General features: G+C 45.7%; 1 protein-coding gene across 1 annotated transcript in view; it reads left to right on the top strand.

Annotated features, from left to right (window-relative positions):
- RAC2 (Rac family small GTPase 2) overlaps positions 1 to 25,595 on the top strand; it is a 121,604-nt gene that overhangs the window by 86,662 nt on the left and 9,347 nt on the right. Inside the window, exon 6 of the mRNA XM_073642732.1 lies at positions 7,851 to 7,983. Coding sequence (XP_073498833.1) covers positions 7,851 to 7,981 — 131 coding nt within the window. The 3' untranslated portion in view covers positions 7,982 to 7,983. The remainder of the gene's footprint in view (positions 1 to 7,850; positions 7,984 to 25,595) is intronic.

The raw sequence follows: 25,595 nt of genomic DNA, 5'->3' as shown, positions 1-25,595 counted from the left end.
ATCCTTTTCTTGATTATCAAGAAAAGGTCATTGAAAATCTTGTCTTTCAAAGTGTTAGCCCCGCTCATCCATTAGAATCTGAGGATGTGAAAAGACTCACTGAGCGACATTTTATTGCACTTATTCCAGCAACGGAAACAAGAAGGAACCCCCAGAAAAGATGTCGTGTATGTACTAAGAGAGGAATGAGGCGTGATACCCGCTACTATTGCCCACAATGCCCATCATTGCCAGCCTTATGCGTCACTGACTGCTTTAAAATCTACCACACAGAACCACGTTTTTAAACTGTAAAAATGTATCCCAATTTGTCATTCAAACATTTGGTTCATTTAGTGAATGACATATTCGAGTAGAGCTCACTTAATTTCGAGGGGGGGTTCTCCAGAATCTAAACCTTCCATTGCGTGCTTGTTTCTGGAAATCATCCATCGAGTTAAAATGGTCACTAAACCCATAGATGAATTCCCAGAGGGGTGTCATTTCCAAAATGGGGTCACTTCAGGGGGGATTCTTTAGCTCTGGTACTCTGAAAAGTGCCAGAACAGCATAATCCCCCCTGAAGTGACCCCATTATGGAAATGACACCTCTGTGGGAATTCATCTATGGGTTTAGTGACCATTTACCTACTTATTTTCCCACCACTAGATTAATTTATACAGAGGAGTAGATTGTAAAATTCGGTCACTTGTTGTGGGTTTCCTCTGTTTAGGCACCTCAGGGGCTCTCCAAATGCAACATGGCGTCCGCTATCCATTCCAGTCAAATTTCTATTCCAAAAGTCAAATGGCGCTCCTTACCTTCCGAGCCATGCCGTGCGCCCAAACAGTGGCTTTGCACCACATATGGGGTATCAGCGTGCTCAGGAGAAATTGCACAACACATTTTGGGGTCCATTTTTTCTGGCTGCCCTTGTGAAAATTAAAAATTTGAGGCTAAAGTAGCAGTTTTGTGTTAAAAATGTGTTTTTTTATTTTCACCCTTCAACATTATAAAATTGTGTGAAGCCCCTGGGGGTTCAAGGTGCTCACCACACATCTAGATAAGTTCCTTGAGGGGTCTAGTTTCCAAAATGGGGTGACTTGTTGGGGGTTTCCTCTGTTTAGGCACCTCAGGGGCTCTCCAAATGCAACATGGCGTCCGCTATCGATTCCAGTCAAATTTCCATTCCAAAAGTCAAATGGCGCTCCTTACCTTCCGAGCCATGCCGTGCGCCCAAACAGTGGCTTTGCACCACATATGGGGTATCAGCGTGCTCAGGAGAAATTGCACAACACATTTTGGGGTCCATTTTTTCTGGCTGCCCTTGTGAAAATTAAAAATTTGAGGCTAAAGTAGCAGTTTTGTGATAAAAATGTGTTTTTTTATTTTCACCCTTCAACATTATAAAATTGTGTGAAGCCCCTGGGGGTTCAAGGTGCTCACCACACATCTAGATAAGTTCCTTGAGGGGTCTAGTTTCCAAAATGGGGTGACTTGTTGGGGGTTTCCTCTGTTTAGGCACCTCAGGGGCTCTCCAAATGCAACATGGCGTCCGCTATCGATTCCAGTCAAATTTCCATTCCAAAAGTCAAATGGCGCTCCTTACCTTCCGAGCCATGCCGTGCGCCCAAACAGTGGCTTTGCACCACATATGGGGTATCAGCGTGCTCAGGAGAAATTGCAAAACACATTTTGGGGTCCATTTTTTCTGGCTGCCCTTGTGAAAATTAAAAATTTGAGGCTAAAGTAGCAGTTTTGTGATAAAAATGTGTTTTTTTATTTTCACCCTTCAACATTATAAAATTGTGTGAAGCCCCTGGGGGTTCAAGGTGCTCACCACACATCTAGATAAGTTCCTTGAGGGGTCTAGTTTCCAAAATGGGGTGACTTGTTGGGGGTTTCCTCTGTTTAGGCACCTCAGAGGCTCTCCAAATGCAACATGGCGTCCGCTATCGATTCCAGTCAAATTTCCATTCCAAAAGTCAAATGGCGCTCCTTACCTTCCGAGCCATGCCGTGCGCCCAAACAGTGGCTTTGCACCACATATGGGGTATCAGCGTGCTCAGGAGAAATTGCACAACACATTTTGGGGTCCATTTTTTCTGGCTGCCCTTGTGAAAATTAAAAATTTGAGGCTAAAGTAGCAGTTTTGTGATAAAAATGTGTTTTTTTATTTTCACCCTTCAACATTATAAAATTGTGTGAAGCCCCTGGGGGTTCAAGGTGCTCACCACACATCTAGATAAGTTCCTTGAGGGGTCTAGTTTCCAAAATGGGGTGACTTGTTGGGGGTTTCCTCTGTTTAGGCACCTCAGGGGCTCTCCAAATGCAACATGGCGTCCGCTATCGATTCCAGTCAAATTTCCATTCCAAAAGTCAAATGGCGCTCCTTACCTTCCGAGCCATGCCGTGCGCCCAAACAGTGGCTTTGCACCACATATGGGGTATCAGCGTGCTCAGGAGAAATTGCACAACACATTTTGGGGTCCATTTTTTCTGGCTGCCCTTGTGAAAATTAAAAATTTGAGGCTAAAGTAGCAGTTTTGTGATAAAAATGTGTTTTTTTATTTTCACCCTTCAACATTATAAAATTGTGTGAAGCCCCTGGGGGTTCAAGGTGCTCACCACACATCTAGATAAGTTCCTTGAGGGGTCTAGTTTCCAAAATGGGGTGACTTGTTGGGGGTTTCCTCTGTTTAGGCACCTCAGGGGCTCTCCAAATGCAACATGGCGTCCGCTATCGATTCCAGTCAAATTTCCATTCCAAAAGTCAAATGGCGCTCCTTACCTTCCGAGCCATGCCGTGCGCCCAAACAGTGGCTTTGCACCACATATGGGGTATCAGCGTGCTCAGGAGAAATTGCACAACACATTTTGGGGTCCATTTTTTCTGGCTGCCCTTGTGAAAATTAAAAATTTGAGGCTAAAGTAGCAGTTTTGTGATAAAAATGTGTTTTTTTATTTTCACCCTTCAACATTATAAAATTGTGTGAAGCCCCTGGGGGTTCAAGGTGCTCACCACACATCTAGATAAGTTCCTTGAGGGGTCTAGTTTCCAAAATGGGGTGACTTGTTGGGGGTTTCCTCTGTTTAGGCACCTCAGGGTCTCTCCAAATGCAACATGGCGTCCGCTATCGATTCCAGTCAAATTTCCATTCCAAAAGTCAAATGGCGCTCCTTACCTTCCGAGCCATGCCGTGCGCCCAAACAGTGGCTTTGCACCACATATGGGGTATCAGCGTGCTCAGGAGAAATTGCACAACACATTTTGGGGTCCATTTTTTCTGGCTGCCCTTGTGAAAATTAAAAATTTGAGGCTAAAGTAGCAGTTTTGTGAAAAAAAGTTAAATGTTCATTGTTTTCTTCCACATTCCAAAAATTCCTGTGAAGCACCTGAAGGGTTAATAAACTTCTTGAATGTGGTTTTGAGCACCTTGAGGGGTGCAGTTTTTAGAATGGTATCACTTTTGGGTATTTTCTGTCATAAAGGCTCCTCAAAGTCACTTCAAATAAGATGTGGTCCCTAAAAAAATGTTTTTGTAAATTTTGTTGTAAAAATGAGAAATCGCTGGTCAACTTTTAACCCTTATAGCTTCCTAACAGAAAAAAATTTTGGTTCCAAAATTGTGCTGATGTGAAGTAGACATGTGGGAAATGTTATTCATTAACTATTTTGTGTGACATATCTCTCTGATTAAAGGGCATGAAAATTCAAAGTTTGAAAATTGCAAAATTTTCAAAATTTTCGCCAAATTTCCGATTTTTTCACAAATAAACGCAAGTGATATCGAAGAAATTTTACCACTATCATGAAGTACAATATGTCACAAAAAAACAATCTCAGAATCAGGGGGATCCGTTGAAGCGTTCCAGAGTAATTACCTCATAAAGTGACAGTGGTCAGAATTGAAAAAATTGGCCCGGTCACGAAGGCAAAAACAGGCTCTGGCGCGAAGTGGTTAAGTGTTCCCTTTATTTTTTTGAGCAGTGTATTTTTAAAGTCTAGAATACCACAAAGTAATATGCAATTATAAGCATTAAAAAAGCAAGAGACCTAATGTAAAAAAAAAAATAATAAAAAATACAAGCGTTAACTAGCAAAGAAGTAGTACAAATCCCCCTAAGCATGTCAGTAGAAAAGAAAATGTATCATTGTGTTAGTATGAATACAAATCAATTGAAAATGTTCAGTAAAAGTTTTATATCAATTATTTTACATAGAAATGAATAATATCTTTGTACTATCTTATCAAGTAGAGTCCTCAGTGGTTGACATGTAATGTCTCTTGATTTCTGTGAAACTATGCCTGATGGAGAGTTTTGAGTAGTCTCGAAAACTTGCTGCCTGTGATCACCTTTTCAGCCAGCCATTAAGAGGTAACAAATAGAGAAGGGCGGATTTAATGGCGGCACTCCGGTCCATGGGCCAAGTCAGTAGTCTTTGGCTGCTGGGCAGGAGGTTCGCAAATCTCTTACCTACCGGGATACCCAATACGGTTTTTGATTAGCCCGGACTGGCGCAAAGTAATCCCTGCAGCGGGACTCCCAGATGACGTCGCACCAGACCAGTTAATCATAAGCGGATCCGAGAAGGTAAGAGATTCGGGAGGCTCCTATCCAGTAGCCAGAGACTATTGACCTGACCTTTGTATCGATCCGCCTAACCCTGTTAGCAACCACTGAGCACTCTCCATTTTATTTTTTTTATTCTATTATGTAATATGTTACATGATAATGTTTGTGAAGCCAATGTTAACTTTACAATTCTGAATCCTAATCTGCTTGAATTTTAAAATATATATATAATGTATCAGCCATAAATATCTAAAAATAATGTTCCTATTCTAAAGAACTCAAATGCCAAGCATTTGAATCATCGTGTGAACCAATTTTGAGACACATTGGTTATAATTGGCGTTCTAGTGGCATTCTGCCTAATAGACTGAATATATGATAATTAATGGATAATGGATTTGTATGACTTAAGACATCTGCTTATCCTTTCCCAATTTCACGGTTTTGACATCTCTTGTTAATTATACATAGAACTCACATGGGAGATGCAAATGAACAGCTGAATGTTTAAATCTCTATTTTATCACTTCCATGACATACTATAAGACTGGAGGGAAATGGAGCAGAGAAAGAAATTACAACTTGGGGGTTATCTTGAGGTATTATGTAATAGCCCTGGTGCTGTGCCACACATGAGCATATGCTGGTTGTTAAATCAATCCTAATATAGTACGCTGCATAAATCATCTACAACACAACAAAGGATCTAGCTGTAGACTACCAAGAACAACTTAATCAAAGTCAGGAGGTTGGATAGGATGGAATTTAGAAGCATCTAGTATCGCTGGAATCAGCAGCGTAACTAGAATCCGATGGGCCCTGGTGCAAAATTTGGACCTGGGCCACCACCAGCATGTTGGACAGATGTTTGGGCCCTTGTAGCATTCTAGAGCTTATAAAAACATGTGTATTTACCCTCATGGAATAGTGTCCCATGTCCTGTCTCCTTCCTATAATAATGTCCCCCATACTGGCCTCTTCCAGTAATAATGTTACCCTCCTGACCCCTTCCTGAATTAATGTCCCCCATCCTGGGCCCATTTCTGTGATAATGCCCCCCATCCTTTTACAATGTCCCCTATCCTGGGCCCCTTCCTGGTAGAATGTCCCTTATCCTGGGCTCCTCCCAGTAATAATGTTCCGATACTGGTCCCTTCCAGTAATAATGTCCCCCTCTTGGCCCTTTCCTATAATATGCCCACTTCCATCCTGGGCCCCATCCTATAACAATGTCTCCCATCCAAAACCCCTTCCTAGTATAATGTCCCCCATCCTGGGCCCCTTCAAATAATAGGGGAATAAGTTCCCCGTCCTGGGGCCCTTTCAGTAATAATGTCCCTGATTCTTCTACAGCACATTTTAAAAAGAAACAAATGATTATTCTTACCTTTCCACGCTCTCACGACATGTGGTCTCCTCCTCTCTAGCCAGCGCAGAAGCAGGCAGCTGACTTTGGCGTGCCAGCATGGGCAGTGCATGACGTCACTGATATGCGCTGCCCGTGACGGGCAAGCTGTCACCTCTGATTTGTCAGCAGAGTGTATTGCGGTGCATGAAACAGGCGGGTTTCTGTGTCGCAATACTTTTGGGCTGAACATGCATCTGAGAATGCAAATCCAGGAGAGATAGGCTCTGGCGTCCGGAGTGCCCGGTCATGGTCGCACCTGCCTGGAATGGGAGCTTGGTAAATGCCTAAAAATCACTGGGTGATGATAAATCCCAGGTCCACTAGTTATAATCTCCTGCTGATAAAACAGTGATTTTTATCAAAACTACAGCAAGCAGCCCAGTAAATGGCACATCTTTGGAATCAGAGTTTCTATCGCCACATTATGCTGCTCTCATGTTAAATGGCAAAAACCTGGTGACAGATTCCTTTTCAGCTGGTCATACTCATGAGATATCTGTTGGCTGAATTTTTGTTGGCCTGATATTATCTCTCGAGCCCCCCATACACATGAACAGTCAGCTCGGCCAAAACATTCATGAGTTTTCAGCAGGAAGAGAGGCAAACAAATGAATGAATTGAGTGTTGAAATTCTAACAGCCTAATTCATCTCTCCCCCGACATCATCTGTTAGGGAAGAGTTGGGAGGCCCCCATACACATCAGATGGTCGATAATGCCAAATCAGCGAGTTTAACCGACTTTGATCTAAGCCTTTAGTTCAATTATCAGACGTCTGTCATTTAACGAGCTGTGCACTTGTGTATCACATGACTAGGAAACCTTTGTATCAGCTGGCAGTAAACAATTAAAGGGTTTATCCAGGACTCTTTTTTTTACTAAGTTGCTAAAAACTAACAGGTAGGTACAGTAGTTGCTAACTACATGCCAGTTCTACCCAGCTCCGGCATACAGCTGCCACTGACTGCTCCTGCCAGCAGTTCAGCTGCACAAAGTCAACAGAGTAGCTCTTCCTCTTCCGCTCTGCTAGGTTGATTGGGTGTGACTGCCAATGTCATGCTGATTGACAGCCTGCTTCCTGCAGTTAGGCAGTACTGAACCGGCAGTCAATCAGCATTATGTCAGCAGCCACGCCCCGTCAACAGAGCAGAGCGGAAGAAAAGGAGCTGCTCTGTCTACGTGATATCAACGGAAGCCAATGAATCACTGGCAGGAGATGTCTGACCGAACTGTGCCAGCAGAGATTGGTGTCTGGCACAACATTCAGATAGTTAGCAACTACCTGCCTGTTAGTTTTTAGGCACATAGTTAAAAAATAGTCCTGGATTACCCCGTTTAAGGTATATATTGAATGGCTATGCAAGATGAGGTCTTGATATAAGAAGTATATTAGAAAATTGTATAACTTTTTAATATATAATGAATAACTTTTATTTGCCAAACTGTAATATACCCCTTTAAATGAATCAGTGTTGCCTCTTGGAATAAATGTGTCATAGACTAAGAATCTAATCTGTAGCAGGGTTAAATAAATCCTATATGTCCTCTTGATATTGCCGGCATGAAGAAAGGATTTATGAAAGCAAGCTGTGAGAAACAGAAAGAGAAGACTAATGATGCTGTTGAAAAGAATGGATAATGATCTTGTTTTTGGTTGAGCAAAGACAAGGTCTGAATGTAAACACACTATGGAGGCTGCTTCCATAATAAATAATAGCCGGCCTGCTGTCTATCCTGCTGACGTACAGTATTCACCTACAATGTCCATGGATCGCTTTCTTTTCTTTATCTGTTTTTTGTGCCTCTCTGCTTTCCGTTCATGATCTGAATGCTTTCTTTTTCCATTTTGCACCTTTTCTAATGCTTTGTTTCTTTGTGTCGACAGAGTCTGTGAAATATCTAGAGTGCTCAGCTCTTACACAGCGCGGTCTCAAGACAGTGTTTGATGAGGCCATTAGAGCAGTGTTATGTCCTCCACCCTCTCGGCCTAAGAAACACGGATGCATCTTGCTGTAAAGGTGAGCTAAAATTATGACTGTCATTTATTATATTGATTTGACCTCACTATGTTGTTGCCATCCTACCCTGCACCCAGGACAGAATTATAAGGGGAGCACCAGTGACATATGTTGTAGGACTTCACCAGCCTCGGGACCTTGGGGTGTAGACCTCCATCTATTTCTCCATCTATCTAAAAATGTTGTCCTCACTATGCTGTTGCCATCGTCTGTAAATCAGTATAACAGGGACATAATAGTCCTGCACCCAAGAAATAATTATAAGGGGAGCACAAGGGGCACATTTTGTAGCTCTTTCACCAGCCTGGAAACTGTTAGAACTCTCCTATTAGGTTTTTTCTATTTTGCTGGTCACATGACCTTTTTTGCCTATTTAATCCTGCTCCGCCCTTCTGGCCATGCTGGACTTCATTGTAATTTCTACTCTTAAGCTAGCCAGGTGCTTTGTAACCTTTCTCAGTCAGTTTAGCTAGGTCTTTTGACCTCTATGTTCTATGTTGTTTGTTTGTCTTTTTACTGCTACAATTTCTGCTAGGAGGTGTCCATCTTTCTCCCAGTCCCTAGTTCTTGTAGGGATCCCTCCCTCACATCTATAGGTCTTCGTTCAGACTAGCTGAGGACTTTAGCGGGTCTGATCGCAGGATCAGGTTCCCCGTTACATCGTAGGGATCTAGCTTAGCTCTATTGTAGGGACAGATCTCCTGTCTTTCCTTAGTGCTTGTAGCCGATCATAACAGTAAGTCCAGCCAAAAAATATCTCTAAGGAAAGACCTCCAGTTTCCATCATGGTGTCGGTTCAGGATTTGGCTCAACGCCTACGTGAGTAGCTGTTCTGGAGCGCATTTTGTGGAGCCAAAGGTACGATTGCCTGATTTATTTTTTGGTGAACAACAAGATTTTTTTTCCTTTAAAAATGCTTGTTTATTGTATTTTCGTTTGAGACCCAGATCCTCTGGTGATGAATCACAGCGCATAGGGTTCATAATGTCACTTTTGCGCAAAGAACCTCAGGGATGGGTCTTTTCTCTCCAACCTAGTGATCCGTGCTTTAGATCAGTGGATAGTTTTTTTTCTGCTTTGGGGTTGTTGTATGATGATCCTGATTGTGTCTCATCAGCTGAGACTTTTGAGGCAGGGATCAGGTAATGTGGAAAATTATTGTACTCACTTCCGTCGGTGGTCTGCTCAGGTGGGGTGGAACGATTCAGCTCTGAAAAGTTTATTTCTTGCTGGGCTAGGTGAAAGGGTTAAGGATCTGCTGATTGCTTATCCTACACCTGGAAACTTACAGGAGGCAATGCAATTAGCTATACGGGTGGACAGGAGACTGCGTGCAAGGGTTAATGAGAGTAAATCCTTTGCCATGTCAGCTTCTAGTCTTGAGAGGGTCTGTACTGACATTGGAGAGCCAATGGAGATTGGGGCGATGTCACCCCGCTCTCAGGAAAAAGACCGCAGGTTTTCTGAAGGTTTGTGCTTTTATTGCGGAAAATCTGACCATTTCATTAAGAACTGTGTGCTTCGTATGAACAAAGAAAAAAAAAAGGTCAGTTATGCCCATATAGCCTGTTTAAGCACTAAGGGGGTATTTCTTTCTGCTACTACTGCAGCTCAGGAAGAATTAATTGAATTTCGGGTATTTGTGGATTGTGGTTCTACTCTGAATGTGATTGATGGGGGATTCTTGGAAAAACTTAAATTAAAACCCAAACCTTTGTCATCCCCTATTGCCGTGGTTTCTGTCGATGGCTCTCCCTTGAAATGTGTTACTCACAAAGTTTATGAATTTCCCCTCACTATTAATGGTATTCACCAAGAAAATTTGGATTTGGTAGTATTAAATAATTTGCCTTCTCCAGTAGTTTTGGGGTTACCCTGGTTAAAATTGCACAATCCTGTACTGGATTGGTCTACTAATGAAATTAAGTCCTGGAGCCCTAAGTGTTATGACAAGTGTTGTAACGGGCGCATTGCTGCTGTGGATAAAGGGGAATTACCTGTACCTATTCAGGATTTTTGGAAAGTTTTTTCTGAGAAGGAGTCGCAAATTTTGCCTCCCCATAGAGACTATGATTGTACCATTGAATTTGTCCCTGGAGCGACTCTTCCTAAAAGTCATTTATTTAATCTTACTATTCCTGAGAGAAAGGCTTTGGAGGAATACATACAGATGAGCTTGGCCGCCGGTCATATCAGACCCTCTAAGTCACCTGTGGCTGTTGGATTTTTTTTTGCTAAAAAAAAGGACGGCGGTTTACGTCCTTGTCTGGACTTTCGTGAGATTAATAAAATTACTGTACGCAATCCCTACCCACTGCCATTGATTCCTGATTTGTTTTACCAGTTAGTGGGGGCCAAGTGGTTCTGTAAAATTGATCTCCGGGGGGCATACAATTTGTTGCTTATGAAGGAGGGTGATGAATGGAAGACTGCTTTTAACACTCCTGTGGGTCATTTTGAGAATCTGGTTATGCCTTTTGGTCTTACCAATGCACCAGCATTTTTTCAGAATCTTATTAATGACATCCTTAGACCTTTGATCGGCAAAAATGTGGTTGTGTATTTGGATGACATTTTGATTTATTCGCCTGATCTGGAGTCTCATTGGCGGAGCGTACGTGAGGTATTACAGTTATTAATTGAGAATTCGCTTTTTGCTAAGCTAGAGAAATGTGAGTTCGCGGTACAGAGAATTAGTTTTTTGGGCTACATTATCTCCAGCGAGGGCTTTGAGATGGACCCGGTGAAAGTTCAAGCTGTGCAGGAATGGCCTAGGCCTATTGGTTTGAAATCGATACAGAGGTTTTTGGGTTTCGCCAATTATTACAGAAAATTCATTAAAAAATTTTCTATTATTGTTAAACCACTGACCGATCTCACCAGGAAAGGTGCGAATACGGTTCAGTGGACTACGGAGGCCATTGAAGCGTTTGTGTTTCTAAAGGAGAGGTTCAGCTCTGCCCCCATCCTTATGCAGCCTGATGTGACTAAGCCGTTTTTGGTTGAGGTTGATGCTTCTTCTGTGGGGGTCGGTGCGGTGTTGTCTCAGGAAAACAAGGATGGAGTACATCCCTGGGCCTTATTTTCAAAAAAATTTTCTGAGACTGAACTTAATTACGATATTGGTAATCGGGAATTGCTGGCTATTAAACTCGCATTTGAACACTGGCGTTATCTCTTGGAAGGTGCTGAATTTCCCATTCAGGTTTTCACTGATCTATCTTGATGCTGCCAAGCGCTTGAATGCCCGTCAGGCTAGGTGGGCACTTTTTTTTTTCGCTGTTTAATTTTTCCGTTACTTACATCCCGGGTACCAAGAATGTTAAAGCTGATGCTTTGTCTCGCAGCTTTTCTCCCATGGTCGGTGCTGAGGAGGAGGAGAGCATTTTACAAGAAGGTGTTGTGATTGCTGCATTGGACTCCGTTTTGGAAGATGGGATTCTTAAAGCACAGGAGAATGCCCCATCTAACACTCCCCATGGGAGGTTGTTTGTGCCTAGGACCTTTAGGAGAGATTTGTTTGTTGAGTGTCATGAGTCTCGGTTGGCAGGTCATCCAGGAATTTCTGAGACCAAGAGACTTGTGGGTCGCAGTTTTTGGTGGCCTGGATGGCAGAAAGAAGTCATTAAGTGGGTGCGTCAATGTACTGTGTGTGCTAGATCTAAGTCTTCTCATACTCCTGCTGCGGGGCTGCTTTGCCCTCTGGAGGTCCCTAGTGCACCTTGGACACATCTGGCTATGGACTTTATTACTGACCTTCCCTCCTCTGAGGGTTTCACGGTCATCTGGGTGGTCGTGGACCGTTTTAGCAAGATGTGTCACTTAGTTCCCTTCATCAAACTGCCCTGCGCTATGAAACTCGCTAAGGCCTTTGTCAAGGAAATTGTCAGACTCCATGGTGTTCCTACTGACATTGTTTCTGATAGGGGACCTCAGTTCGTGGCTCTTTTTTGGCGTGCCTTTTGTGACAGGTTGGGAGTTCATTTGTCGTTTTCATCTGGTTATCATCCTGAGTCTAATGGCCAGACAGAAAGAAAGAATCAGGATGTTGAGCAGTTCTTGCGTTGTTTTGTGGCAGACAATCAAGAGGGGTGGTCTGAGTTTCTGCCGCTTGCTGAATTTGCTCTTAACAAGCATACATCCTCTTCTGCTGGGTGTTCGCCTTTTTTTTGTTGTTCTGTGAGACATCCGTCTTTTGGGTCATTCTCCAAATTGGTATCGGCTGTGCCTGAGGAGGAGAGTTTTTCCGGTGATTTGGAGAGTGTTTGGACGGATGTGCGGGGTAATCTTCAGGAGGCTAACAAAAAATCTAAGAGGTACTTTGACGGGAAACGTCAAGAGGTTTTGTTTACGGTTGGTGACATGGTTTGGTTGTCCTCTAAGAATCTGCGGTTGAGGATTCCTTCTAAAAAATTGGGTCCCAAGTTTGTAGGGCCCTTTAAGGTGCTTCAGGTAGTTAACCAATCTGCTGTTAGGTTGAAGGTTCCTACCTCCTGGAAGATTAATCCGGTGTTTCATGTTTCTCTATTGAAAAAAGCTGATGTATCAGATAGAGACGCCACTGCCACTGTTCCTCTGGTGGTGGAGGACAGGGAATATGAAATTTCCCGCATCTTTAATTCTAGACGGTATAGGGGGAGTTTGCAGTATCTCGTCGCTTGGAAGGGTTTCGGTCCCGAGGATAACTCATGGGTGAGGGCGGATGATGTTTCTGCTTCCAGACTTGTCAGAGCGTTTCACAAGAGGTTTCCTGATAAGCCTGGGCCTAGGGGATCCGGAGGATCCTCATAGAAGAGGGGGTACTGTTAGAACTCTCCTGTTAGGTTTTTTCTATTTTGCTGGTCACATGACCTTTTTTGCCTATTTAATCCTGCTCTGCACTTCTGGCCATGCTTGACTTCATTGTAATTTCTACTCTTCAGCTAGCCAGGTGCTTTGTAACCTTTCTCAGTCAGTTTAGCTATGTCTTTTGACCTCTATGTTTTATGTTGTTTGTTTGTCTTTTTACTGCTACAATTTCTGCTAGGAGGTGTCCATCTTTCTCCCAGTCCCTAGTTCTTGTAGGGATCCCTCCCTCACATCTATAGGTCTTCGTTCAGACTAGCTGAGGACTTTAGCGGGTCTGATCGCAGGATCAGGTTCCCCGTTACATCGTAGGGATCTAGCTTAGCTCTATTGTAGGGACAGATCTCCTGTCTTTCCTTAGTGCTTGTAGCCGATCATAACAGAAACCATGGGTTGGGTCCTTCACCTAATTCTTTGTCTTTCTAACATTTTTGCCCTCACTATGCTGTTGTCATCCTGTATAAATCATTTTAAGAGGGACATTATAGTCCTGCACCAAAGAAAGTATTATAAGGGGAGCACAAGGGGCACATTTTGTAGCTCTTTCACCAGCATGGAAACCTTGGGTTGTGTCCTTCACCGAATTCTCTGTCTTTCTAACATTTTTGACCTCACTATGTTGTTGCCATCCTGTATAAATCAGTATAAGAGGGACATAATAGTCTTGCACCCAGGACTGAATTATAAGGGAGCACAAAGGGCATATAATGTAGGACTTCCACCAGTCTGGCGACCTTGGAGTGAGGTCCTTTCTCTATTTCTCTGTCTGTCTAACATTTTCCACGACTAGTATTTATAAAGAAAGTTTATATCTGGTACCTCAGCATCTCCACCAGATATGTTGCTTCCATTATTTTACGTTGTAGGGATTCACATGTTTTGACCATTTCTATGTATAATAACTCCCATTAGGTCTGGGGGCTATTTTGCCAAACAATACAATCTCAATTTTTAAAAAAGATTTAATTCATTTTCCATTTTATTCTCAATTTTTATTTTAGGTAAACTTAGTCCAAATAGGTTTAAAATAAACATAACACATTATAATCCTCCATTTGCAGTTCTACTGATGGTCTCTGTAGCCTCGCCTTCATCAATAACGTGTTGTCACATGAGATTGCTGCAGCCGTCATGTGTTGATATTACATAATGCAGTTACAAAAGAATTGGAAGCAGCACAAAAGTCACAAAACAGAGGTGGTAGTAAAAGTAATTGAAAAAATCCCTCAAATTGATCTGTTCATCTTGTAATACAACAATCAAAAAGCAAGAAGTTAGCATAATCAGGGGATACAAAAGCTCAATGTCTCAGCTTAACCCAAAAATGTTATCAAGCTTTTTTTTTTTTTATTCTCTGCTGGAATAATGTGGATAGTTGTTTTGCTGATGTCTTATTACTTTTTTCAGCTGTATTGCTAAAGGCCAGAATACAGAGACCGGCAGGGGGGCAAGGGAAGTTTTTCCATGGAACGCAAGGAAGTATGAAAAAAAGAGAAAAAAGAGTCCAAACTAAAAGCTGCTTAACTTGGTGTGGAATTGTCCAGTGGGTTTCCATGCAGTTTTCTCATTAAGGCCACATCCCCACTATCAGTATTTGGTCAGTATTCAGTCAGTATTTTTTCTCAGGAGTGGGAACCAAAACAGGTGAGGAACAATCAGAGAAAAGGTATAATAGAAACAAGTCACCAATTCTGCATTTATCACCCACTCCTGAGAAAAAATAATGACCGAATACTAATAGTGGGGCCGTGGCCAAACTTGTAAACTGGTCAAACTGAGGTTGGATTAGAGCCAGACAATGGGTCAAGTATTATCCTTAACCCAATCAATAAATTAATTCATTTAAACCTTTAACCCTTTCATAACCAGGGGATTTTTTTTTAATTTTTGCGTTTTAGTATTTTTCCTCTTCTTTTTCCAAGAGCCATAACTGTGTTATTTTTTCTGTCGACATAGCCATATGAGGTCTTGTTTTTTTGTGTGCCGAGTTATAGCTTTAAAAGACATCATTTATTTTGCCATACAATACAAACATACTGGAAAAGGGAAAAAGATTCCACTTGTGATAAAAATTGCGGAAAGCAAAGGGATTCTACCATTTGTATCTGTGGGATGAGAGGGTTACAGTGTTCATTGTGCGGTAAAAATAACCCAGCAGCATCATTTTCCAGGTCAATACGATTACGTAATTATGGCAATATCCGACTCATATAGTTATTTTTTTTTATTTAAGTGGTAAGCAGTCATTTTTATTGACATTATTTTGGGTCACATACTATCTTTTGATCTAGTTTTCTTGCATTTTTTTTACAGGAGGTGCTGTGACCAAAAAAATACCACAGTTCTGGGGTTTCAGTTTTTTTCTCTTTATGATATTTACCGTACGTGTTCATTTATTTTATAGTTTTATAGATCAGGCTTTTACAAATGTGGCAATACCATATATATGTTTATTTTTTATTTATTTATTTTTAAGGAGAGAAAGGTGGGGGTGATACAAATTTATATATATATATTTTTTTTATATATTTTTTACTTTTGATTTTAGTCTCCCTAGGGAATTTGAACTTGTGATCATTTGATTGCTTCTTTTCAAAATGATAGGCTGGGCTTAGATCAAGCCGAATTCATCAAAGATTTTTCGCCAGAATTCTTTGAAAAGTCAATCGATGCATCAATACATAAAGTCCAGTTCATCAAAGTTTTTTCTAAAGAAACTTTGAAAAATTGCAAAACTTTTTCACAAAAAAAATTGGAACTTTTGTCATTTTCACATCATTTTTGCCCAGCTCCGACTAAGTGTGTGAAACATACGGGGCATGGCGACCACCGCTCGTCAAATTCATGGTGAGAGATGGCTCTCGCTACACAGGGGCTGGAGTAAGATTTGTGGTGAGGTGCACATGGAGGGAGGCACATGTCATTTTGTGCTTTGCCTGATTCATTAAGAGGTGTGCACCTCACACTTCACCTTGCCCCCTCATCAAGACCAGCGTGAGTCAGTCTTGTTGAATTGGATCCATGAGCTTTACATTTTATTTGTTCACCCCCAAATGTGTCAGTAATTTACCCCTCATTTTCATAAAGACTGTGGGTGGATAAAAAAGCAACAATTGACAAGGTAAAGATTAACACCTAAAAACAAGTTACGTTTTCAATTAGAACATGCCCTTAGCCCAAAAGTGGACCTTCCTAAACACAATGGGCGGGTCACATGGATACTATAAGCCCCTAGCAACATGAGTATGATAGGTCGCATAGTGACCTGAAAGAAATCTTCCCCTCAGCAAATAGTAAACATATTGTTTTGGCTGGAGACTTTCCCTCCAAAACACCTAAGAAATCTACATATGATCCAACATGGCAATTCTAATACCATGTTGTTCCTTCCTTATAGTCCAGGATCGTAACATAACTGCTATAAGGGCTCAGATGGTTAAGTTACATATTGTATGTAGGATAGGTGGTCCTCACCAAACATAATGCCTGGGGTTTCCACCAATCTTAGCCTGGCCCTATCGGAAACATTTTGTGGATTCTGTAAAAAATTCAGGTTCAAACTACCATAACTTTCACTGTAACATTATTATTACCTTGACATTTTTTCAATGGAGCTTTCCAGTCATATAAGGTAAACCAAATTCAGAGTACGGACCATGATGTATGGACAATGTACACGTCTCTTGGCCAAAACTTGATAGACTCATATATACTTATGAGGCCGTTCAGTTGGGGTCAGGAGACCTGCAGCCTGTCCATACATGGACAGGCTACACGGATGTCTAAATTTGGCATAACTTACTTGAATGGACAACGCCATTGAAAAAATGTCAAGGTAATAATAATATTATAACGAAGGCCAGCACAGTTTGAAGCTTCTGGTGGTCCAGACTTCAAATCATTTTCCACCAAATTGTTTTTCAAAAGTTGTTCAGGAAAAAAAAAAACACTCAAAGAACTTCTCATATAAACAGCAACGTGGATTCCCAATGAAAATGAATAGGAAGAGTTTTCCAAGAGTTTTTGAAGCAGTTTTTAAGTAGGATTTTAGGACGAATACACTCCAATAAAAACACATAAAAGACCTTTGTCCTCCATAAAAGACCAACAATATGAGGTGATAGTCACTCAATTTTGAAAAAATTGTGAAGTCCCATATGTCTTAATTAAAAAAAACCCACTTTGGATTTGACTAAGAAATAAAAAAAAATTATATTCTTCTTCTTCTATAATCTTTATGCCACCAGAGGGTGAATGCACAGCAGATTATCCTCTGTGGATTTGCATATTATAGTAGCAGGATTGTGAATGAGATTTCATTCTACAGCGCAGCAATTTATGCTCCTGATTTCACCCTTTGCGATATATATTGTTGCAGTTTGCACAATTTTCATAACAATTTTGCTGCAACTTTTCTGTGAGAAGTTTCTTTGTGAATATACCCTAAGGCTACTGTATATGCAAACAGCATCTTTTAGGAGGTGGAGCATCCGCATACTTTTTGAAGCAGAAGAAGCATCAGTAAAATGCCAGCGATGTTCTTTTTGAAACATCTTCTTTTTCATCTTTCTCGTCGTTTTTGCAGGTTAGTCCCACGCGATATAAGACCACCACCTTTCAGCCAGATGTACAGTATTCTAATATGCTGTATATAAGCCCCCAATCCGGCCTTCAAGACAAGGTAAAGACCTTTTATAGTGCTCACCTACGGGGCGGTTGGGTCGGATGGGAGTTGCTGCCTTGGTCCGGTGTCTCCCTTCTTTTTGTGATGCCATCCTCCTTCTTGCTTCGTGTGGATGACATGTCCTACGTTATCCACACAGTGCTCCTGTGCAGGCGTACTTCTCTGCCCTGATTACAGCAGAGCAAAGTACTAGAGTGCGCAGGCGCTGGGAAAGGTCAAAGAGCCCCGGCTCCGGCGCACTGCAATACTTTACTATGCTCTGGTCAGGGCTGAGAAGTATGCCTGCGCAGAAGCGCACTTGGCACACTGGGTGGATGACGTAGGATGCGTCATCGACACGAAGCAAGAAGTAGGATGGCATTGCAAGAAAAAGGGAGGCGCTGGACCAAGACAAGAGATGCCCTTCGGACCCGACCTCCCCATACATGAGTATAATAAAAGCTCTTTCTCTTGTCTTGCCGGCCGGATTGGGGGAATATATACAGCATATTAGAATACTGTATCTCAGGGCTGAAAGGTGGGCCTCATCTCATTTGGGACAACACTGGTGACAGGTTCCCTTTAATCTATTTACTAAGGTTACAGAGAAAGTTCACCAAGCGAGAACTGTCACTTGTATTCTAGAAATTGCTTTTTAGTAGTTTCCTATTATACGTTACAAAAAAGCGCTACGATCACAAGCTGCAGCAGTGAGCAATAAGAGAACTCAGGAAAATCAAATGAATTCATTCATTCACATTCATTGATCTGTATTTCATCAATAGAGAACATCGCAGCATGCCATCTATTCTTAGTATTGACAGAAGCAGGTGTCTGTATTCAGTTCACAGTGCCGGGAGAGCAGCCACTGCAAATATGATCTCCCACAACAGTTCTTTTGATTGCTCCAAATGTTCCAGCTCATATAGACAGTAATCTGGGTAATAAAATATATTTCAGAAATACTGATTATGTAGCGCCGGCGTCCCTGCCCTCTGCTAGGCAGGGACGCTGTTCCCCTCACCTCCCTGCTCCGTGCCCGGCGTCCTCCTCCCGCTCTGCTGGCAGCGCGCGCTCCTTCCCGGCCACTGTGCTTAGGGCGCGCGCTCTCCCTCCCTCTTAAAGGGGCCGCGCGCGCCGTCCTAAGGAGTCCCCGGCCAATGGCCGGAGGACTTCACCATATATAAGGCACCTCCTCCAAAATGGAGGTGCCCGAGCAATGTTGTTGCACTGTTCACTACTCTGCTTCAGCCCTCAGGTCCCGTTGCCAGTTACCTGCCAGATACCTGCCAGATTCCTGCCAGCCTGCTGTCTTTTCCTGCCTGATATTCCGCTACCTGCCTGCTAGCCTGAGGTCCGACGGTCTGCCTTACAACTCCTGTCAGTCTGTCTAAGGACCTGCTTGCCCGCTCACCTGGGAGCGCACTTCAGCTACCTGCCTGCTTGCCTGAGGTCCGACGGTCTGCCTTCCAACTCCTGTCAGTCTGTCTATGGACCAGCTTGCCCGCTCACCTGGGAGCGCACATCTGCTACCTGCCTGCTAGCCTACCTGGAGGCTCCGCCGTCACGTGCTGTGACCACCTGCCTGTCCAGTGACTCCTGTCCGCTCACCTGGGAGCGCTCATCTGCTGCCTGTCCGTTAGCCTACCTGGAGGCTCTGCCGTCACGTGCTGTGACCACCCGCTTATCCAGAGACTCTCGCCCGCTCATCTGGGAGCGCTCATCTGCCGCCTGTCTGTTGGTCTTCCTGGAGGCTCCGTTGTCACATGCTGTGACCACCCGTTTATCCAGAGACTCTCTCCTGCTCACCTGGGAGCTCAAGTCTACCATCAGCCGCCACAGGTCGTACCAACCCTTTACCCAGAGACTGCCCCGGTCACTTGCCGTGACCATCTGCCCGTTCACCCAGAGACTGTCCCGGTCACTTGCCGTGATCATCTGCCCGTTCACCCAGAGACTGCCCCAGTCACTTGCCGTGATCTCCTGCCCGTTCTTCCAGAGACTGTCCCGGTCACTTGCCGTGACCATCTGCCCGTTCACCCAGAGACTGTCCCGGTCACCTGCTGTGACTGCCTGCCTGGTCGCCACCCGCTCCCTTACAAGGACCGCCCCCTTGTATAGTAGCTCAGAGGTTCCGCCTCCCAGACCCGTTACAGTTTGCTCGGGCCATGGAACCCGGTGGCACCCAAGCTCCCTCGCTCTCGGACCTCTGTCATGAACTGTCCCGTCAGAGGTCCCAACAGGAGTCCATCCTGGGTCACCTGCGGAATGTCAATTCTCGCTTGGACACTCTGACTGCTCCACCAGCAACCACCGCCAGTGCCATGACTCGCAACCCGGCAGCTCCGCTGCCCACCAATATCATGGTATCCTACCCCGGACCCCGGCTTTCTGCACCTCCTCGCTTCGGAGGCGACTCCGCCCAGGCTCGGGGCTTCATTAATCAGTGCACCCTGCACTTTGAACTATTGTCCCACCAGTTTAACTCCGACCGGGCCAAAATTGCCTTCATCATGTCCCATCTCACCGGGGAGGCCCTGGCCTGGCTAAATCCTCTTTGGGAGAGAGGAGACCCCCTGGTGTCCAACTTGCCTGCCTTCCTCACGGCTTTCCGGAAAGTCTTTGACGAACCCGGACGGAAGACCTCATCCGCATCATCTCTGCTACGCCTCCGTCAGGGAAGTCTCACCGTGGGCCAATATGCCATACGGTTCCGTACCCTTGCCTCGGAGCTGGCCTGGGATAACGACGCTCTGGTATCCGTCTTCTGGGAGAGTCTGTCCGGCCGTATTAAAGATGAACTTGCCGGTCGGGACGTTCCTACCATTCTCGATGACCTAATAACTCTTGCCACCCGGATTGACCTACGGTTCTAGGAGCGTGCCAAAGAGGTCACCCATGAGAGGAGGTTTCCACGTCTAGCTCCTACTTTTCAGAAACCCGTCACTCCCTCCGTCTCTCCCCAGGTACACTCTCCTGAGCCTATGCAGGTCGACCAGACCAAGATGGTCAAAACCCGTCAGGACTTACGCCGTGCCGAGGGGAGCTGCTTCTACTGTGGCAGTAAGGAGCACCGGATCCGTGCCTGCCCAGAGAGGTCGGGAAACGCCTGTGTCTAGGTTCGCTCAGAGAGGTCGACCTAGACAAGAATAAATCCTCTCCATCTCTGCTGCTGTCAGTTTCAATCGTCTGCGGAGAGAACCGTTATTTCGAACTAGCCCAACTGGACTCTGGAGCAGCCGGGAATCTTATTTCACAGTCCCTGGTAGAGAGATACCGCATCCCCACCAAACCTCTGGCTGTACCCTTGTCTGTTGCTGCCGTGGATGGGGGTCTCTTACCACGCCCCATCCAACTCATCACCGAATCCATTACTCTGCAGGTGGGAATGCTGCATTCTGAGAGTATCTCCTTTCATGTTCTGCCTGGACTCTCTCACGCCCTCCTGCTAGGTCTACCTTGGCTCCAGAGACATGCACCCGTGCTTGACTGGCAGACCGGAGAAGTCCTTCGCTGGGGACAGGACTGCCATAAGACCTGTCTGGTTCCCGTCCATCCCGTCCGTCCTTCTCCTACCCCAGCTAATCTACCTGGACTTCCGATTCCTTATTGGTCTTATGCTGATGTCTTTAATAAAAAGGAAGCAGAGACACTACCCCCTCATAGACCATACGACTGCCCTATCGACTTGTTACCCGGTACTACTCCTCCCCGTGGGCGTATTTATCCATTATCCGCTGCTGAGACCCGGTCGATGTCCGAATATATTGAGGAGAATCTGGCCAGGGGATTCATCCGGAAATCTACCTCCCCGGCGGGAGCAGGCTTCTTCTTCGTAAAAAAGAAGGACGGCTCTCTCCGTCCCTGTATAGACTATAGAGGTCTTAACCAGATCACGGTGAAGAATAAGTACCCCCTTCCGCTCATTCCGGAGTTATTTGATCGTCTGAGAGGGGCTAGAATCTTCACCAAACTGGACCTCCGTGGGGCGTACAACCTGGTTCGTATCCGTCAGGGGGATGAATGGAAGACGGCATTCAACACCCGGGACGGCCACTATGAATATCTGGTAATGCCCTTTGGTCTCTGTAACGCTCCTGCCGTCTTTCAAGAGTTGGTCAATGACATCTTCCGGGACCTTCTCTACTCCTGCGTAGTGGTGTACCTGGACGACATCTTGGTCTTCTCTCCGGATCTCCAGACTCACCGGAGGGACGTTCGTCAGGTCCTGCTCAGGCTCAGGCAGAATCACCTCTTCGCTAAATACGAGAAGTGCCTCTTTGAGCAGACCTCGCTTCCGTTTTTGGGCTACATTATTTCTCAGACCGGCCTACTAATGGATCCAGAGAAATTGTCTGCCATTGAGAAATGGCCTCGACCGGAGGGGTTGAAGGCCATTCAGCGGTTCCTGGGCTTCGCCAACTACTACCGCCTCTTCATACCACACTTCTCTTCCCGGACTGCCCCAATTTCCGCGCTCACCCGTAAGGGTACTAATCCCAAAGAGTGGGCGCCCGAAGCAGAGGAGGCCTTTCTTTCCTTAAAACAGGCCTTCTCTTCCGCCCCGGTGCTGCATCGCCCGGACGGCAACAAGCAGTTCTTCCTGGAAGTTGACGCCTCCTCCTCTGGAGCCGGAGCGGTACTTACTCAAAAATCATCTTCCGGGAGGATGGTAACTTGCGGCTTCTTCTCTAAACTCTTCTCCTCCTCTGAACGCAATTATTCCATAGGAGACCGAGAGTTATTGGCCATCAAACTGGCATTGGAGGAGTGGCGTTACCTGCTCGAGGGGGCTCTTCACCCGGTAATAATTTACACTGACCACAAGAACTTGGCTTACCTCCAGCATGCCCAGAGACTTAACCCGCGCCAAGCCCGGTGGTCCTTGTTTTTTGCTCGCTTTGATTTTGTTCTTCATTTTCGCCCGGCTGACAAAAACGTCAAGGCGGACGCCTTGTCTCGATCCTTTCTGGTGTCTGATCTCGAGGAAGATCCGAAACACATCATCGATCCCGCCAGAGTAATGCAGGTGGCTCCCGTGAGTCTAAATCGTCTCCCTCCCGGAAAGACGTTCGTATCAGTACCTGATCGGGAGAAGATCCTTTACTGGGGTCACTCGTCTAAACTAGCTGGCCATGCCGGTCAGAAAAAGACCCTCCAGCTTATTACCCGGCACTACTGGTGGCCTACCCTGCACAAGGACGTAATAGACTTTGTTTCTGCCTGTGTGTCCTGCGCCCGCAACAAGGTTCCGAGACATCTGCCAGCCGGTCGCCTCCTTCCGCTCCCAGTACCTGCTGCCCCCTGGCAGCATATAGCAATGGACTTTATAACAGACCTCCCAGTCTCTGCCGGTTGTACGGTCATTTGGGTGGTCGCTGACCGCTTCTCCAAGATGGCTCATTTCGTTCCCCTGCCAGGCCTCCCGTCTGCACCCGAGCTAGCTAAAGACTTTATTCATCACATCTTTCGTCTTCATGGCCTGCCCCTTCACATCGTGTCGGATCGTGGGGTACAGTTCACCTCACGCTTCTGGAGAGCCACTTGTAAACTGCTAGATGTCACCCTGGACTTCTCTTCCGCTTACCACCCACAGTCCAATGGTCAAGTGGAGCGGATCAATCAGAACCTGACCAGTTACCTCCGACACTTCGTTAATGCCCATCATTCTGACTGGGTGGATCTCCTACCATGGGCCGAGTTCTCTTATAATAATCACGAGAGCGAATCCTCCTCCAAATCCCCGTTTTTTGTAGTCTTCGTTCAGCATCCTCGGATTCCTTTTCCTGTCTCCACCTCTGTGGACAACCCGGCTGCGGAATTTCTCGTTAGCAAATTTTCCTCCATTTGGGAGAGTACCCGATCCGCACTCCTTCAGTCGTCCGAACGGATGAAAAGACACGCTGACAAAAAACGCCTGGATCCTCCACAATTTCGTCCCGGAGATAAAGTCTGGCTCTCATCTAAATATGTCCGACTCAAGATACCTTCTTACAAGTTAGGGCCTCGGTTCATCGGTCCCCTGGAGGTCATCAGTCAGATCAGCCCGGTGGCCTATAAATTGAAACTCCCGGCCAATTTACGGATCCCTAACTCCTTCCATGTATCTCTCCTCAAACCTGTGGTACTTAACTCGTTTTCCAAGTCTACAGGTACGCCTCCTGCTCCGGTTTCTGCTGAGGACGAGTTTGAGGTAGAGAACATTCTTGCCACCAAAAGGGTAAGAGGAAAGACCTTTTTTCTAGTAGATTGGAAGGGGTTTGGTCCTGAGGAGAGAACGTGGGAGCCCCGGGAGAACATCCATGCCCCTCTCATCCTAGCTAAATTTCTGTCTGGCCTAAAAAAGGGGGGGCCTAAAGGGGGGGGTACTGTAGCGCCGGCGTCCCTGCCCTCTGCTAGGCAGGGACGCTGTTCCCCTCACCTCCCTGCTCCGTGCCCGGCGTCCTCCTCCCGCTCTGCTGGCAGCGCGCGCTCCTTCCCGGCCACTGTGCTTAGGGCGCGCGCGCGCGCTCTCCCTCCCTCTTAAAGGGGCCGCGCGCGCCGTCCTAAGGAGTCCCCTGCCAATGGCCGGAGGACTTCACCATATATAAGGCACCTCCTCCAAAATGGAGGTGCCCGAGCAATGTTGTTGCACTGTTCACTACTCTGCTTCAGCCCTCAGGTCCCGTTGCCAGTTACCTGCCAGATACCTGCCAGATTCCTGCCAGCCTGCTGTCTTTTCCTGCCTGATATTCCGCTACCTGCCTGCTAGCCTGAGGTCCGACGGTCTGCCTTACAACTCCTGTCAGTCTGTCTAAGGACCTGCTTGCCCGCTCACCTGGGAGCGCACTTCAGCTACCTGCCTGCTTGCCTGAGGTCCGACGGTCAGCCTTCCAACTCCTGTCAGTCTGTCTATGGACCAGCTTGCCCACTCACCTGGGAGCGCACATCTGCTACCTGCCTGCTAGCCTACCTGGAGGCTCCGCCGTCACGTGCTGTGACCACCTGCCTGTCCAGTGACTCCTGTCCGCTCACCTGGGAGCGCTCATCTGCTGCCTGTCCGTTAGCCTACCTGGAGGCTCTGCCGTCACGTGCTGTGACCACCCGCTTATCCAGAGACTCTCGCCCGCTCATCTGGGAGCGCTCATCTGCCGCCTGTCTGTTGGTCTTCCTGGAGGCTCCGCCGTCACATGCTGTGACCACCCGTTTATCCAGAGACTCTCGCCTGCTCACCTGGGAGCTCAAGTCTACCATCAGCCGCCACAGGTCGTACCAACCCTTTACCCAGAGACTGCCCCGGTCACTTGCCGTGACCATCTGCCCGTTCACCCAGAGACTGTCCCGGTCACTTGCCGTGATCATCTGCCCGTTCACCCAGAGACTGCCCCAGTCACTTGCCGTGATCTCCTGCCCGTTCTTCCAGAGACTGTCCCGGTCACTTGCCGTGACCATCTGCCCGTTCACCCAGAGACTGTCCCGGTCACCTGCTGTGACTGCCTGCCTGGTCGCCACCCGCTCCCTTACAAGGACCGCCCCCTTGTATAGTAGCTCAGAGGTTCCGCCTCCCAGACCCGCTACAGATTATACAGATCCCTTATACATGCAAAGCTTCAAAGAGTCAAAGAGAATTGTGACCCGGACATTTGTTATGAAGAGAATAGAAGTGACAGCATCTCATATCGAATATCTAGTTTTTAGGGTTGCAGCTGTTACCTTTTAGCCCTCATTGAGCCCACAAACTATTCTTAGAAGCCCAATCTCCATCTATACATCATAAATGGGTCACTACGGACAGCCTAGGACACTCCATTTAGCAGATCCCAAGGGCTCCCTGACCTTTGCTGTAGAGGTCTCTGGCTTGCATCCGCAGAGTAGCTGCTGGCCGGTGGAACGAGTTGGTGAATAGAAGTATCAGAATGCAAATTCAGAGCCAGCAAGACAGAAACAATGACACAATCAGATTCCGAAACCATTGTCAGCAGAGTTACTGAGAACTGATTTGCAGGACCCGGTCCATCGAACGTGTTGGAGATCTGTGGCCACTGAATAGGAGCCCTGAGAACCACCTCCTACCTGACTACATCCGCAGCTCTCCTTTTGATTGGTCGACCTGGTGCGAGGTCAC

This window comes from Phyllobates terribilis, unplaced genomic scaffold (genome assembly GCF_046119375.1).
Source record: "Phyllobates terribilis strain yellow unplaced genomic scaffold, ASM4611937v1 Scaffold_8__6_contigs__length_399053987, whole genome shotgun sequence".
NCBI lineage: Eukaryota > Metazoa > Chordata > Amphibia > Anura > Dendrobatidae > Phyllobates > Phyllobates terribilis.
This window is presented reverse-complemented; position numbering and strand designations above follow the sequence as displayed.